At 52.9% G+C, this 17,500-nt stretch overlaps 1 protein-coding gene across 1 annotated transcript in view; it reads left to right on the top strand.

The window, feature by feature from the left end:
• The window catches only part of LOC130210077 (glutamate receptor 3-like), a 61,180-nt gene that overhangs the window by 25,258 nt on the left and 18,422 nt on the right, over positions 1-17,500 (top strand). Inside the window, exons 9-13 of the mRNA XM_056440059.1 lie at positions 4,630-4,821; positions 4,956-5,060; positions 8,001-8,207; positions 11,496-11,869; positions 13,421-13,619. Coding sequence (XP_056296034.1) covers positions 4,630-4,821; positions 4,956-5,060; positions 8,001-8,207; positions 11,496-11,869; positions 13,421-13,619 — 1,077 coding nt within the window. The remainder of the gene's footprint in view (positions 1-4,629; positions 4,822-4,955; positions 5,061-8,000; positions 8,208-11,495; positions 11,870-13,420; positions 13,620-17,500) is intronic.

The following is a 17,500-nucleotide window of genomic DNA, read 5'->3' as shown; positions in this document are numbered from 1 at the left end:
AAACGACAAAAATATTGGTGATGGTGGTGATGGTGGCACGGGCTTAGGGGTGGAAGTGGGGGGGGTGGAGAATAATGAGGAAAGTGGGAAAGAGGAGGAAAAGGAAATAAAGACGAGGACAAGGGTGGTGAGAAGCCCATAGGGGTAGGGCAGGTGGGTGGAGGCGAAGAGGTGGAGGAGGGGTGCAGAGGAAGAGGGGAGCAGGTAGAGATGGACGAGGAGGAAGCAGGGGGCAGAAAGGGGCCCCAAAAGAAAGAAGAGTGGCCAGAGTGGCAGCGAGGCCAAGGCCAGCAGGGTGGCGTAGAGGAGGAGGAGTCAAGGGGGCCCGGTGGAGGACAGCAGTGATGAGGAGGGGGCAGACGACAGCGACTCTCCTCTAATTTTAACAAGCAGTCAAGCTCAAAAACTTCATACAGTGGATGAAATAAGCCAGTTTTTACACAGAACAAAAACAAAGGAAAGTGGAGGTCAGGATCACTTCCTGACCTCGTGAACTTTGTACAGTCTTGCCGATATTATATGAAAAGAAAAGTTTGAAAAGCAAGAGGTTTTAGGATTAAAAGATTTTACTCAAAGTAAAGGAGTGCATCCAGCAGGGGAGGTGGAGAGCTCCAATGTGGGTTTTATTTGATTTGTTGATTTTAAGTTTTATTTGTTTTTAAACTCTTTTCTTTAATGAACACATTCAGAGTCGGAGTTTTAAACGTAAATGGAGCGAGGACAGTAAGAAGAGAACATCTATTTATGAATTTAATAAGATGAAAGCCAACGATGTTCTCTTCTTACAAGAGACGCTGGCGACAGCACCAACGAGGCGGACTGGAGGAGGGAGTGGGGGAAGTCCTCCTGAGCCACAACACCAACCTCAGCGGAGGAGTGGGCTTCCTCTTCTCCAGGGCCTTCAGCCCGGGTCACTGGAGGTCAAACACATCGTGGAGGGAGGCTGTTCTTTGTGAAAGCACGGTTCGACCTTTTTAATGTTGTTTTAATTAATGTCTATGCTCCAACAACCGGGCAGAGAGGAAGCTGTTTTATCCAAAATTAATGATGTTTTAAATGACTGTGCCTCGGAGGATTTTTATTCTTGGGGGGGATTTTAACTGCACAGAGGATGATTTTAAGACAGAAATCACACAGAGCCACATCCAGCTTTACAGCAGGTGCTGAGGAGGCTGGTCCATTCTCATGGCCTGGTGGACGTGTGGAGAAGGATGCATCCGGACTGCCGACAGTACACATGGTCCCACGTTAGGGAGGGAAGGATCTCCTCAGCCAGGTTAGACCGTATTTATGTTTTTAAGCACCATTTTAGTATTTTAAAATGTGCAGCATTGTTCGGCTGGTTTTACTGATCGCTCTTTGGTTTTATGTCATGTTTTATTAGGAACTTTTACCCAGGAGCGCATATTGGCATTTTAATACAGTTTTAACTTTCGATAGGAGTTTTAGAGAGGTGTTGTTTTATTTTGGGGCATTTTAGGCTGAGGAAGAGTGATTTTAATAATCTTAGGCAGTGGTGGGACCGTGGTAAGGTAGAAATTAAGCTCCTTTGTCAGCAGCACACTTTCAACGTCACTAGAGACGTCACCAGATCTATGAAGGACCTGGAGACCGAGATAGTGGACCTAGAAAGTTTGAGCGAGTCCACAGGAGATCGAGGACATATTGAAGTCCTCAAAAGTAAAAAGGCGGCTCTCGCCGACCTGTTCGAAGTTACAGTACAAGGCGCACTGGTCAAGTCCCGATTCCAGACCATCGCGGAGATGGACACTCCCTCTAGCTTCTTCTTCGGCCTGGAGAAGAGGAGTGGGCAGGGGCGAGTGATCCACTCACTGCTGACGGACGCAGGGCAGCGGTTGTGGAGCCAAGCCAGATTCGGAAGCGAGCGGGGGTTTTACCCTCCCTTTATGCCACTGAGTATAGGGAGGAGGAGAGTCGGCGGAGGGGCTCTGTGGGAGCTGCCTCAGGTCTCGAGGAGACTAATGAGGAGCTCGACAGACCCATAACCCCCAAGAGCTGAAAGCTGCCCTGCAGGGAATGCAGGAGGGCGCCCCGGATCGACGGCCTCCCGCTGAGTTTTACAAGAAATACTGGGATGTCCTCGGAAGGACATCCTAGACGTCTTCAACGAGTCTGGCCTCTGGTTCCATGCCGATGTCCTGCGGAGGGCAGTGCTGACGCTACTGCCAAAAAGGAAACCCGCAGGACATCGGTAACTGGCGCCCTGTGTCTCTGCTGTGTGTGGATTACAAGCTTCTGTCCAGGGTCCTGGCCTCCAGGCTGAGGGGAGCTATGGAGCAGGTCCTCCATCGGGACCAGACCTACTGTGTGCCCGGCAGGTCCATGGTGGACAACGTCCACCTCATTCGGGACGTTTTGGAGGTCTCCAGCTCGTTGGGTATGGACACTGGTCTGATTTCTCTAGATCAGGAAAAGGCTTTTGACCGCGTTGAAAACGGTTTCCTCTGGAAAGTTCTGGGGAAGTTTGGGTTCAGCGCTGGTTTCATAGCTAAGATCAAGGTGTTGTACAGTAATGTTGAGAGTGTGCTGAAGATAAACGGCAGGCTGTGTGCTCCTTTTAGAGTGAGTAGAGGGGTCCGGCAGGGCTGTGCTCTGTCCGGGATGCTCACGCACTCTCCCGAGCCCCTCCTCATTAAAACGCTACGCCTAGCCTGCATGGTTTGGTTTTACCTGGTTTTAATGGAAGAATGATTTTATCGGCGTATGCCCGACGCGTTTGTTTTTATTAAAAGCCAAAAGATGTAAACCTTTTAAATCAGATAGTACATGATTTTAGCACGGCATCATCAGCGAGGTGAACTGGAAGAAAAGCGAAGCCCTCGCTGTGGGGAGTGGCGTGGCGGCCTCCGGTTCTTCCACAAAACTCATATGGAAGACGGACGGTTTTAAATATTTAGGAATATACCTGGGAAACCGAGCATGGTCCAGAAGAACTGGGAGGCGTCACAGAGAAGATAGAGGGAAACTTTCCAAGTGGAAGTGGCTGCTCCCCAGATGTCTTTTAAAGGTAGAGTACTGGTTTTAAACAATCTTATTGCATCCCAACTGTGGCACAGGTTGACAGTTTTAGACCCTCCCTCGGGCTTCTTAGCCAACATACAAAAGAAGATGGTGGATTTCTTTTGGGAGGGTCTACACTGGGCCACAGGGGTGCTGTTTTAACCAGAGGTTGGGACAGGGCCTTGTCCACCTGGCCAGCCGGACGGCCACTTTTAGATTACAGTTTGTTCAGAAGTTTTTAACGAGTCCGGGGTTTTTAGTGTGGCGACGTGGCCAGCTGCATCCTCAGACGTGCTGACAACCTAGGGCTGGATACTGCTCTGTTTTAATAGACCCCAGCTTTTAAAACTAAGTGGGCTGCCTCCTTTTATCAGGGTGTTTTAAGTCGTGGGCCCTTTTAAGCACGAAGGTGCCCACAGTCTGACTCTCTGTTCTGGTTGTTGAGAGAACCATTAATTCACGGGCAAAACTAGACATTAGCAGCAGCGTCACCCTGGACTAAGGGGCTGCTGCAACAAAGACCCTTTCTCTGCAGCAGTTGGTGGATGCAGTGGGGCCGACGCTGAGCGACCCCCCGGCCCTGGGCTCCCTGCTGGGTCTGCATTCCGACCGGGTGGCGAGGAGGCTCCTGGAGCTGTGGAGGCAGAGGCTGACCGGGTTGGAGAGGAGCCTCCTCGACTACAGCCAGCAGAGAGCAGAGCCGGACCCTGCAGACCCTTCCCAAACATCTCCCTCAGCCCGGGCTGGGGACTCACGCCCCTGCTAAGAACGAGCCACCCAGAAAACTGCACACTGAACAAAGCAGACAAGAAGACTTTGTATTTTAACCTCGTGAAGAGCATCAACAGGTCCAGACTGTGCAACAGACCGCCCACTGTGTGGTCAGAGAGACTTGGGCATGGAGGCCCTGGCCGCAGTGGGGGTCCTATACAAGCCTCCCTAAAGAAAAGGACCGCTGACCTCCAGTGGCGGATTTTACAGTGTGCTGTCGCGTCCAACGCTTTTATTCGGTAATCAATCCCGCTGTCCTGAGCCAGTGCCCTTCTGTGACCTCCGGGAGACTATTTACCATGTTTTTAACGAGTGTAAGAGACTTTTGAGTTTCTTCTCTTTTAACAGTGGTGTTTAGTCTTTTTAATGTGGTTCTTACAGAGAAGGTTTTTATCATGGGAGCTGCCTACAAAAAAACAGAAAAGGAAAAGTGGCAGCTCCTAAATTTTTTATCCGGTGAAGCAAAAATGGCAATTTATTTAACTAGGAAGTCCCGGGTGGAAAACAGAGAGGGGCAGGAGGCCAAGGCAGTGTGGCTCTGTAACATCAGAGCCAGACTCTGGCTGGAGTTCAGGTTTTACAAACACATTGGAGACCTGGATGCTTTTAAACAATGCTGGTGTTTTAAAGATATTGTTTGTTCTGTGGTAGAGGAGGAGCTGGAGTTTGCACCACTTTTTATTCGGTAAAACATGTTTTCTTTTTTAATGTTTTTAATGTTTTGTTTGTTTGCTTTTATTTTAAATAACCTGATTTTTAAAACACTTTATTTGTAGAGAAACGTTGTGATGGAAAAAATGTAAATAAAGTGTTTTTCAAAAATCAAAAAAATCTCTCTGTCTCTCTGTCTCTCTCTCTCTGTCTCTCTGTCTCTCTCTGTCTGTCTGTCTCTCTGTCTGTCTGCCTGTCTGTCCCTCGTGGCAGGTCCGAGTCCAGGGGATGACCGGTAACATCCAATTTGATAACTACGGCCGGCGGGTCAACTTCACCATCGACGTGTACGAGATGAAAACCGGCGGGCCCCGCAAGGTGAGTCCGACCTGGGCCTCGGGGCCCCTGTGACTGGGGGCCCCTGTACCTCTGGGACCTCGGGCCCCTGTGCCTCGGGGCCCCTGTGCCTCGGTCCCCTCCAGGCTCCACTAACCGCCTCCTCCCCTCTGCAGATGGGCTTCTGGAACGAGTTTGTGCGCCTGGTGAACACGGCCGAGCCGCCGGCGGCCAACGAGTCGTCGGTGGAGAACAGAACCATTGTGGTCACTACTATCATGGTACCGGAACCGCCTCACGGTCACGGTGCTGTTCCCATGATGCATTCTGTCCTGGGCGGGTAGAACCTCTCCGTGTTGCTGCGGGCCCACGGCGTGCAGCGTGGGCGTGTTCCCGCTGCACGCCGTGGGCCCGCAGCGCCAGAGTCGCCCCCTAGTGGCCTGTCGTAGCAGTGACATCACAATACTGGTAGAACCATGTAGAGCATCCCAACGCATACGTAAGTACGCCTGTCTGTCCTCATCACGTCATGTGACTGACCGGAGACCACGAGGGGGGCGGAGCCTCGTGAACCGGGTCGGAGGAGCGGTACCGGCGGACCCTGCTTGGTACCGCCTCTCCCGCCTGCTCTGTACGGCTCCACATGCGTTCTGTGCTGAGGTGGAACCTCCAGGCCCTGGACTCCTTCGGGACCAGCAGCAGGACCTCCCTCTAGTCAAAGTCCAGGTAGTGGACTCCTTCAGGACCAGCAGCAGGACCTCCCTCTAGTCAAAGTCCAGGTAGTGGACTCCTTCGGGACCAGCAGCAGGACCTCCCTCTAGTCAAAGTCCAGGTAGTGGACTCCTTCAGGACCAGCAGCAGGACCTCCCTCTAGTCAAAGTCCAGGTAGTGGACTCCTTCAGGACCAGCAGCAGGACCTCCCTCTAGTCAAAGTCCAGGTAGTGGACTCCTTCAGGACCAGCAGCACGACCTCCCTCTAGTCAAAGTCCAGGTAGTGGACTCCTTCAGGACCAGCAGCAGGACCTCCCTCTAGTCAAAGTCCAGGTAGTGGACTCCTTCAGGACCAGCAGCACGACCTCCCTCTCGTCAAAGTCCAGGTAGTGGACTCCTTCAGGACCAGCAGCACGACCTCCCTCTAGTGAAAGTCCAGGTAGTGGACTCCTTCAGGACCAGCAGCACGACCTCCCTCTAGTCAAAGTCCAGGTAGTGGACTCCTTCAGGACCAGCAGCAGGACCTCCCTCTAGTCAAAGTCCAGGTAGTGGACTCCTTCAGGACCAGCAGCAGGACCTCCCTCTAGTCAAAGTCCAGGTAGTGGACTCCTTCAGGACCAGCAGCACGACCTCCCTCTAGTCAAAGTCCAGGTAGTGGACTCCTTCAGGACCAGCAGCAGGACCTCCCTCTAGTCAAAGTCCAGGTAGTGGACTCCTTCAGGACCAGCAGCACGACCTCCCTCTAGTCAAAGTCCAGGTAGTGGACTCCTTCAGGACCAGCAGCAGGACCTCCCTCTAGTCAAAGTCCAGGTAGTGGACTCCTTCAGGACCAGCAGCAGGACCTCCCTCTAGTCAAAGTCCAGGTAGTGGACTCAGGACTGGTTCCTTCATGACGTCATCGGCTGCAGACGAACCCGTTAGAGACGGTGAGGTACCACAGCTCCGTCTATAGAGGACCCGGGTCCTGGTCCTGGTCCTGGTCCTGGTCCGGCTGAGGGACAGTTCAGCACAGAACCAGTCCCTGCTCCCCTGAGCGACCCTCTGGTTTCATGGAGCTGCTCCAGAGGAGGCGCAGCACGGCTCCCAAACCTCCTACTGGAGTTTTAATTTAACTTTAACTCTAAGCTTCAGTCTGTAGAGAAACTACGAGACTCGGAACCCTGCAGTCACATCTACTGATGAGCCATCCCCACCTCCTGCTGAGGCCAAGCACACCTCCCAATGACCCCACCTCCTGCTGAGGCCAAGCACACCTCCCAATGACCCCACCTCCTGCTGAGGCCAAGCACACCTCCCAATGACCCTACCTCCCTATCCCACCTCCTCCTCAGGCCTGACCCCACCTCCCAATGACCCCCAGCCCGCTCAGTCTGGCTCCTGTCTCCTCAACATGAACCTCCTGTGATCTGGACCTCTGTCCTCCCTCAGCTCACGTGGGTTTGGGGGCATTGGGCTGGTGTCTGCTGGCTGCTAGCAGCGTGATCACATGACCACATGACCACATGATCACATGACCACATGATCACATGACCACATGATCACATGACCACATGATCACATGACCACATGATCACATGACCACATGATCACATGACCACATGACCACATGATCACATGACCACATGACCACATGATCACATGACCACATGATCACATGACCACATGACCACATGATCACATGACCACATGATCACATGATCACATGACCACATGATCACATGACCACATGACCACATGATCACATGACCACATGATCACATGACCACATGATCACATGACCACATGATCACATGACCACATGATCACATGACCACATGACCACATGATCACAAGACCACATGATCACATGATCACATGACCACATGATCACATGACCACATGACTTTGTGATCACATGACCACATGATCACATGACTTTGAGATCACATGACCACATGATCACATGACCACATGATCACATGACCACATGATCACATGACTTTGTGATCACATGATCACATAACTTTGTGATCACATGATCACATGACCACATGATCACATGATTACATGATCACATGATTACATGACTTTGTGATCACATGACCACATGACTACATGACCAGATGACCACATGACCACATGATCACATGATTACATGACCACATGACCAGATGACCACATGATCACATGATCACATGATTACATGACTTTGTGATCACATGACCACATGACTTTGTGATCACATGACCACATGATCACATGACCAGATGACCACATGACCAGATGACCACATGATCACATGATTACATGACTTTGTGATCACATGACCACATGACCACGCTGCTGTCGTCACAGTGTATTGTGCATTCAGGGCATCATCTGCATGACTGCATGGATGTGTTATAACAGCTCACGATGTGTGTGTGTGTGTGTGTGTGTGTGCACGGGCCCATATGAGTGCATGCATGCATATCTCTGTTGACCTGGTGAGGCATGTGGAGGAATAAACCGGCGTGTGTTTGAACCAACAGGAAGCTCCTTATGTGATGTACAAGAAAAATTATATGCATCTGGATGGGAATGACAGATATGAAGGCTACTGCGTCGATTTAGCATCTGAGATTGCCAAACATGTTGGAATTAAGTACAAACTGTCTATAGTAATGGATGGGAAGTACGGAGCCCGAGACCCCGAGACCAAGATGTGGAACGGGATGGTGGGTGAACTGGTCTATGGGGTGAGTACTGGGAGCTTCACTCTGGGGTTACATGACAGTTTGCAAGGAACTTCAACATGAGAGGAGATCTCATTTGTCCGTCTGAAGACGACCACCAACCCGCTGGGCGCTTGGCCCCGGGCTCTGGTTGGTGGTCCTCTTGAGACGGAGGACATGAAATCATTTCTCAGGGCTGTTCACTGCCATTAATCCTTCTGCTTAGCCAGGAACCCCACAGAGAGCAGGTGGACACGCCCACTGGGCCCCACAGAGAGCAGGTGGACACGCCCACTGGGCCCCACATAGAGCAGGTTGACACGCCCACTGGGCCCCACAGAGAGCAGGTGGACACGCCCACTGGGCCCCACAGAGAGCAGGTTGACACGCCCACTGGGCCCCACAGAGAGCAGGTTGACACGCCTACTGGGCGCCACAGAGAGCAGGTGGACACGCCCACTGGGACAGGTGGACACGCCCATCGGGGCGTTAAGTGGTGTAGCTACAGTATGTTCCATGTTGCATGTGTTTGTTGAATGTGCCACCATGTAAAGTCACCGCCTCAGAGTCAACAGCTCAGGAGGGTCACGCCCTGCTCGACCTCTCAGGCTCAGGAGGGTCACGCCCTGCTCGACCTCTCAGGCTCAGGAGGGTCACGCCCTGCTCGACCTCTCAGGCTCAGGAGGGTCACGCCCTGCTCGACCTCTCAGGCTCAGGAGGGTCACGCCCTGCTCGACCTCTCAGACTCAGGAGGGTCACGCCCTGCTCGACCTCTCAGGCTCAGGAGGGTCACGCCCTGCTCGACCTCTCAGACTCAGGAAGGTCACGCCCTGCTCGACCTCTCAGACTCAGGAGGGTCACGCCCTGCTCGACCTCTCAGGCTCAGGAGGGTCACGCCCTGCTCGACCTCTCAGGCTCAGGAGGGTCACGCCCTGCTCGACCTCTCAGGCTCAGGAGGGTCACGCCATGCTCGACCTCTCAGGCTCAGCAGGGTCACGCCCTGCTCGACCTCTCAGACTCAGGAGGGTCACGCCCTGCTCGACCTCTCAGGCTCAGGAGGGTCACGCCCTGCTCGACCTCTCAGGCTCAGGAGGGTCACGCCCTGCTCGACCTCTCAGGCTCAGGAGGGTCACGCCCTGCTCGACCTCTCAGGCTCAGCAGGGTCACGCCCTGCTCGACCTCTCAGGCTCAGGAGGGTCACGCCCTGCTCGACCTCTCAGACTCAGGAGGGTCACGCCCTGCTCGACCTCTCAGGCTCAGGAGGTCACGCCCTGCTCGACCTCTCAGGCTCAGGAGGGTCACGCCTGCTCGACCTCTCAGGCTCAGGAGGTCACGCCCTGCTCGACCTCTCAGGCTCAGGAGGGTCACGCCCTGCTCGACCTCTCAGGCTCAGCAGGGTCACGCCCTGCTCGACCTCTCAGACTCAGGAGGGTCACGCCCTGCTCGACCTCTCAGGCTCAGCAGGGTCACGCCCTGCTCGACCTCTCAGACTCAGGAGGGTCACGCCCTGCTCGACCTCTCAGGCTCAGCAGGGTCACGCCCTGCTCGACCTCTCAGGCTCAGGAGGGTCACGCCCTGCTCGACCTCTCAGGCTCAGCAGGGTCACGCCCTGCTCGACCTCTCAGACTCAGGAGGGTCACGCCCTGCTCGACCTCTCAGGCTCAGCAGGGTCACGCCCTGCTCGACCTCTCAGGCTCAGGAGGGTCACGCCCTGCTCGACCTCTCAGACTCAGGAGGGTCACGCCCTGCTCGACCTCTGGCCTCCTAGGGCGCGCCTCCTTGTTCTGGCCACAGTAGTTGAAGGTCAGAAGCTGATTGCTCGAGGGCTCCTCGTCAGTCCCCACCAGCCGGTGGCCCGCCCTGCAGATGGAGGTGAAGGACATGTCTCCGTGGCGCTGCTGGTACACGTTGACCTTCTGACCCGTGAATGACTCAGAGGTCGTCTGCTGAGGCCACGGCTCGGTTCACGCTGCAGCAGAGCCAACGCCGCACAGCCGAGGAGCTGCTCTGTGACCTCTGACCTCTGTGAAGAAGAAGAAGAAGAAGACGATGAGCTCAGAGAAGCTTTGAGTCTGAAGTTTGTGTGTGTATGTATCTGTGTGTGTGTCTGTGTGTATCCGTGTGTGTGTGTGTATCTGTGTGTGTGTGTGTGTGTGTGTATCTGTGTGTGTGTGTGTGTATCTGTGTGTGTGTGTGTGTGTGTGTGTGTGTGTGTGTGTGTATCTGTGTGTGTGTGTGTATCTGTGTGTGTGTGTGTGTGTGTGTGTGTGTATCTGTGTGTGTGTGTGTGTATCTGTGTGTGTGTGTGTGTATCTGTGTGTGTGTGTGTATCTGTGTGTGTGTGTGTGTGTGTGTGTGTGTGTGTGTGTGTGTGTGTATCTGTGTGTGTGTGTGTGTATCTGTGTGTGTATCTGTGTGTATGTGTGTGTGTGTGTTTGTGTGTGTATCTGTGTGTGTTTGTGTGTGTGTATCTGTGTGTGTGTGTATCTGTGTGTGTGTGTGTGTGTCTGTGTGTGTGTGTATCTGTGTGTGTTCTTTTCCAGATATCAGGCTCTCAGCTGGTTTCTTCCTTCTTCTAATTGTATATAAAATGTTTTGACGACGTTGTTTCATTCTTCTCCTCCAGGTGCAGTTAAAGTACACACATGTATACACACACACATACAAGTATATACACACACACACATGTATACACACACATGTATACACACACACATACACATGTATATACACACACACATGTATATACACACACACACATGTATATATACACACACATGTATACACACACACACATGTATATACACACATGCACAAACACACACATGTACACACACACACGTGTAACGCCCTGTCCCGTCCCCAGAGGGCCGACATCGCCGTGCCCCTCACATGTACACACACACACACACACACGTGTAACGCCCTGTCCCGTCCCCAGAGGGCCGACATCGCCGTGGCCCTCACATGTACACACACACACACACACACGTAACGCCCTGTCCCGTCCCCAGAGGGCCGACATCGCCGTGGCCCTCACATGTACACACACACACACACACGTGTAACGCCCTGTCCCGTCCCCAGAGGGCCGACATCGCCGTGCCCCTCACATGTACACACACACACACACACACGTGTAACGCCCTGTCCCGTCCCCAGAGGGCCGACATCGCCGTGGCCCTCACATGTACACACACACACACACACACGTGTAACGCCCTGTCCTGTCCCCAGAGGGCCGACATCGCCGTGGCCCTCACATGTACACACACACACACACACACGTGTAACACCCTGTCCTGTCCCCAGAGGGCCGACATCGCCGTGGCCCCCCTCACCATCACGCTGGTGCGGGAGGAGATGATCGACTTCTCCAAGCCCTTCATGTCTCTGGGCATCAGCATCATGATCAAGAAGCCCCAGAAGTCGAAGCCCGGCGTGTTCTCCTTCCTCGACCCGCTGGCCTACGAGATCTGGATGTGCATCGTGTTCGCCTACATCGGGGTCAGCGTGGTGCTGTTCCTGGTGAGCCGCTTCAGCCCCTATGAGTGGAACCTGGACGAGCAGGACGAGGCCAAAGACCCCCAGGGGCCCCCGGAACCCCCCAACGACTTCGGCATCTTCAACTCGCTCTGGTTCTCACTGGGGGCCTTCATGCAGCAGGGCTGTGACATCTCCCCCAGGTGGGTCAGGGGCCACGGGGACACAGGGGGCACGGGGGACACAGAGGACATGGGGGACACAGAGGACACGGGGGACACAGAGGACATGGGGGACACAGAGGACACAGGGGGCACGGGGGACACGGAGGACACAGAGGACATGGGGGACACAGAGGACACGGGGGACACAGGGGATGTCTTCATGTCATCATGTCTTCATGTCCTCATGTCTTCATGTCATCATGTCATCATGTCTTCATGTCCTCATGTCATCATGTCCTCATGTCTTCATGTCATCATGTCCTCATGTCCTCATGTCCTCATGTCTTCATGTCCTCATGTCATCATGTCCTCATGTCATCATGTCCTCATGTCTTCATGTCTTCATGTCCTCATGTCTTCATGTCATCATGTCTTCATGTCTTCATGTCTTCATGTCATCATGTCCTCATGTCTTCATGTCATCATGTCCTCATGTCTTCATGTCATCATGTCTTCATGTCCTCATGTCATCATGTCCTCATGTCTTCATGTCCTCATGTCATCATGTCTTCATGTCATCATGTCCTCATGTCAACATGTCATCATGTCCTCATGTCTTCATGTCATCATGTCCTCATGTCTTCATGTCATCATGTCTTCATGTCATCATGTCCTCATGTCATCATGTCATCATGTCCTCATGTCTTCATGTCATCATGTCCTCATGTCCTCATGTCATCATGTCATCATGTCTTCATGTCATCATGTCTTCATGTCATCATGTCATCATGTCCTCATGTCAACATGTCATCATGTCTTCATGTCTTCATGTCCTCATGTCTTCATGTCATCATGTCTTCATGTCATCATGTCCTCATGTCATCATGTCCTCATGTCTTCATGTCTTCATGTCCTCATGTCTTCATGTCTTCATGTCTTCATGTCCTCATGTCATCATGTCATCATGTCCTCATGTCTTCATGTCATCATGTCCTCATGTCTTCATGTCATCATGTCCTCATGTCATCATGTCCTCATGTCCTCATGTCATCATGTCTTCATGTCCTCATGTCCTCATGTCTTCATGTCTTCATGTCCTCATGTCTTCATGTCTTCATGTCATCATGTCATCATGTCCTCATGTCTTCATGTCCTCATGTCATCATGTCCTCATGTCTTCATGTCCTCATGTCTTCATGTCCACCATGTCCTCATGTCCACCATGTCATCATGTCCACCATGTCCTCATGTCTTCATGTCTTCATGTCCTCATGTCCACCATGTCCTCATGTCCACCATGTCCTCATGTCCTCATGTCTTCATGTCCACCATGTCTTCATGTCCTCATGTCTTCATGTCCTCATGTCATCATGTCCTCATGTCTTCATGTCCTCATGTCTTCATGTCATCATTTCCTCATGTCCTCATGTCATCATGTATTCATGTCTTCGTGTCCTCATGTCCTAATGTCCTCATGTCATCATGTCCTCATGTCATAATGTCTTCATGTCCTCATGTCTTCATGTCATCATTTCCTCATGTCCTCATGTCATCATGTCCTCATGTCCTCATGTCTTCCCGTGTCCTCAGGTCTCTGTCGGGCCGCATTGTGGGAGGAGTCTGGTGGTTCTTCACCCTCATCATCATCTCCTCCTACACGGCCAACCTGGCGGCCTTCCTCACCGTGGAGAGGATGGTGTCGCCCATCGAGAGCGCCGAGGACCTGGCCAAGCAGACGGAGATCGCCTACGGGACGCTGGACTCAGGCTCCACCAAGGAGTTCTTCAGGGTGAGGGCACACACACACACACACTCACAGAGACACACACAGAGACACACAGAGACACACACAGACACACACAGAGACACACACAGAGACACACACAGAGACACACACAGAGACACACAGAGAGACACACAGAGACACACACAGAGACACACAGAGACACACACAGAGACACACAGAGAGACACACACAGAGACACACACAGAGACACACAGAGACACACACAGAGACACACACAGAGACACACACACAGAGACACACAGAGACACACACAGAGACACACACAGAGACACACACACAGAGACACACAGAGACACACACAGAGACACACAGAGACACACAGAGACACACACAGAGACACACAGAGACACACAGAGACACACACAGAGACACACAGACACACACACAGAGACACACAGAGACACACACAGAGACACACACAGAGACACACAGAGACACACACAGAGACACACAGAGACACACAGAGACACACAGAGAGACACACACAGAGACACACAGAGACACACACAGAGACACACAGACACACACACAGAGACACACACAGAGACACACAGAGACACACACAGAGACACACAGAGACACACACACAGAGACACACACAGAGACACACACAGAGACACACAGAGACACAGAGACACACACAGAGACACACACAGAGACACACACAGAGACACACACAGAGACACACAGAGAGACACACAGAGACACACACAGAGACACACACAGACACACACACAGAGACACACACACAGACACACACAGAGAGACACAGAGACACACACACACAGAGACACACACAGAGACGCACACAGACACACACAGACACACAGAGACACACACAGAGACACACAGAGACACACACAGACACACAGAGACACACACACAGAGACACACAGAGACACACAGAGACACACACACAGAGACACACACAGAGACACACACAGAGACACACACAGAGACACACACACAGAGACACACACAGAGACACACACAGAGACACACAGAGACACACACAGAGACACACACAGAGACACACACAGACACACAGAGACACACACAGAGACACACACAGAGACACACACAGAGACACACACAGAGACACACACAGAGACACACAGAGACACACACACACACAGAGACACACACACACACAGAGACACACAGAGACACACACAGAGACACACACAGAGACACACACAGAGACACACACAGAGACACACACAGAGACACACAGACACACAGAGACACACACAGAGACACACAGAGACACACACAGAGACACACACAGAGACACACACAGAGACACACACAGAGACACACAGAGACACACACAGAGACACACAGAGACACACACAGAGACACACAGAGACACACAGAGACACACACAGAGACACACAGAGAGACACACAGAGACACACAGAGACACACAGAGAGACACAGAGACACACACAGAGACACACAGAGACACACACAGAGACACACAGACACACAGACACACACAGACACACACAGAGACACACACAGACACACAGAGACACACAGAGAGACACACACAGAGACACACATAGAGACACACACACACAGAGACACACACAGAGACACACACAGAGACACACAGAGACACACACAGAGACACACAGAGACACACACAGAGACACACACACAGAGACACACACAGAGACACACACAGAGACACACAGAGACACACACAGAGACACACACAGACACACAGAGACACACAGAGACACACACAGAGACACACAGAGACACACACAGAGACACACACAGAGACACACACACAGAGACACACAGAGACACACAGAGACACACAGAGACACACACAGAGACACACAGAGACACACACAGAGACACACAGAGACACACACAGAGACACACAGACACACACACACACACACACACACAGAGACACACACAGAGACACACACACACACACAGAGACACACACAGACACACACAGAGACACACAGAGACACACAGAGACACACACACAGAGACACACAGAGACACACACACAGAGACACACACAGACACACACAGAGACACACACAGAGACACACACAGACACACACAGAGACACACACAGACACACACACAGAGACACACACACAGAGACACACACAGACACACAGAGACACACACACAAAGACACACAGAGACACACAGACACAGAGACACACACAGACACACACAGACACACACACAGAGACACACACAGAGACACACACAGAGACACACACAGACACACACACAGACACACACAGACACACACACAGACACACAGACACACACAGAGACACACACAGAGACACACACAGACACACACACAGACACACACACAGACACACACACACACACAGAGACACACACACAGTGCGTTTACATGCAATCGAATGATCCGTTTCATGTAAACACCTTTGTCGGACTGTGCGGTCCGACTTCGGTCCGATCCAGTTGATAATTCGACTCTCGCGGCATGTAACTCTGAATTCGATTCGGAACTGGACTTTGCGTCTTTGCGCATGCTCCAGATCCCGCCGCCCTCCTCCGTGTACCTTCGGCGACGGCGTCTTCTCTCCGTTATCAACTCAGCCAATAGCGCCATTTGCATTCGCTGTCCTCCTATGAACACCATGGAGGAAGAGCAGAGGGAGCTGCCCGCTCTCTGTTCGCCATCTTTCTCCAAATGTTGTTGTTGGTGGTGGTGAAGAGGTCAAGCGAGTTGTCATGAAAACAGCGCCGCCTATCGTATCGGATATGACATGCTTTCAAAGGCCAATGATTCACTCACTGCATGTATATCGGGATAACAGCTGATCCCCCAAAAGAGAGCAGAGCCCGACTAAAGCAAGATGAGAATGATCCCATCATGTAACGCACTGAGGGAGACACGCTGTCCTTGTGGCGCTGCAGAGGCCGTCAGAGAGGAGTCAGTGGAGCGGGCAGCTCTGGTCCAGCTGCTGTCCCTGGACAGACGGCTCGGGGCCCGGTGGCCCGGGGCCCGGTGGCTCGGGGCCCGGTGGCCCGGTGGGGCCCGGTGGCTCGGGGCCCGGTGGCCCGGTGGCTCGGGGCAGTGGCAGGTGGCCCGTCTGTGGCCAGTGGCCCGGTGGCCCGTGCCCAGTGCTCGTGGCCCGTGGCCCGTGGCTCGGGCGTGGCCCGGGGTCTGTGGTGGCTCAGTGGCGTGGCTCGCTCGGGCCTGCCCAGACTGCTCCCCCCTCTGGGTCTTCGTCTGAGGCGACGCTCGTCTTCCACACAGCAGCTCTGTGATTCGTCCTTTGAGTTTCTCACGGATCTTTTCATGCAGTCGGGTCAGTATTTGTGTTGGATGATGAAGATGAAGACGATGAGACGGCGAGGCCGTGTGCGTCTCCTCGATGAGTTTCCTCATGAGCTCGGCCTCATTTTGGGTTGTTTGAAGGAGAAGCGTAAAACAATAGGCAGAGACAACGGGCTGTTTAACTCGACCATCAGACCGCTGATGTCCCATCATGCACCTCATTTAACAGCAATGAAACGATGATAATTGCAGTGAGGAATGCGACGCATTGTTCTCTGTTCCCCGCAGAAGACATCGCATCCCGAAGCCTCGCAGCTCACAGCACGCCGGCGTTCTGATGAGGGAACAGCGGCGTGCATTTTACTAAGCGTGAAAATCAATTTTACTTCTCAGCTGCAGCGGCGGAGAGACGCCAGGAGAGGAAGAAGACAGCAGAGGGAGAGGCGGCGAGGCGAGCGAGAGAAGAGGGAGAGGAGGCGAGGCAGGCGAGAGACGAGCGAGAGAAGAGGGAGAGACGAGCGAGAGAAGAGGGAGAGACGAGCGAGAGAAGAGCGAGAGAAGAGGGAGA

The sequence above is a fragment of the Pseudoliparis swirei genome, chromosome 19, assembly GCF_029220125.1.
Source record: "Pseudoliparis swirei isolate HS2019 ecotype Mariana Trench chromosome 19, NWPU_hadal_v1, whole genome shotgun sequence".
NCBI classification, from domain to species: Eukaryota; Metazoa; Chordata; class Actinopteri; order Perciformes; family Liparidae; genus Pseudoliparis; species Pseudoliparis swirei.
This window is presented reverse-complemented; position numbering and strand designations above follow the sequence as displayed.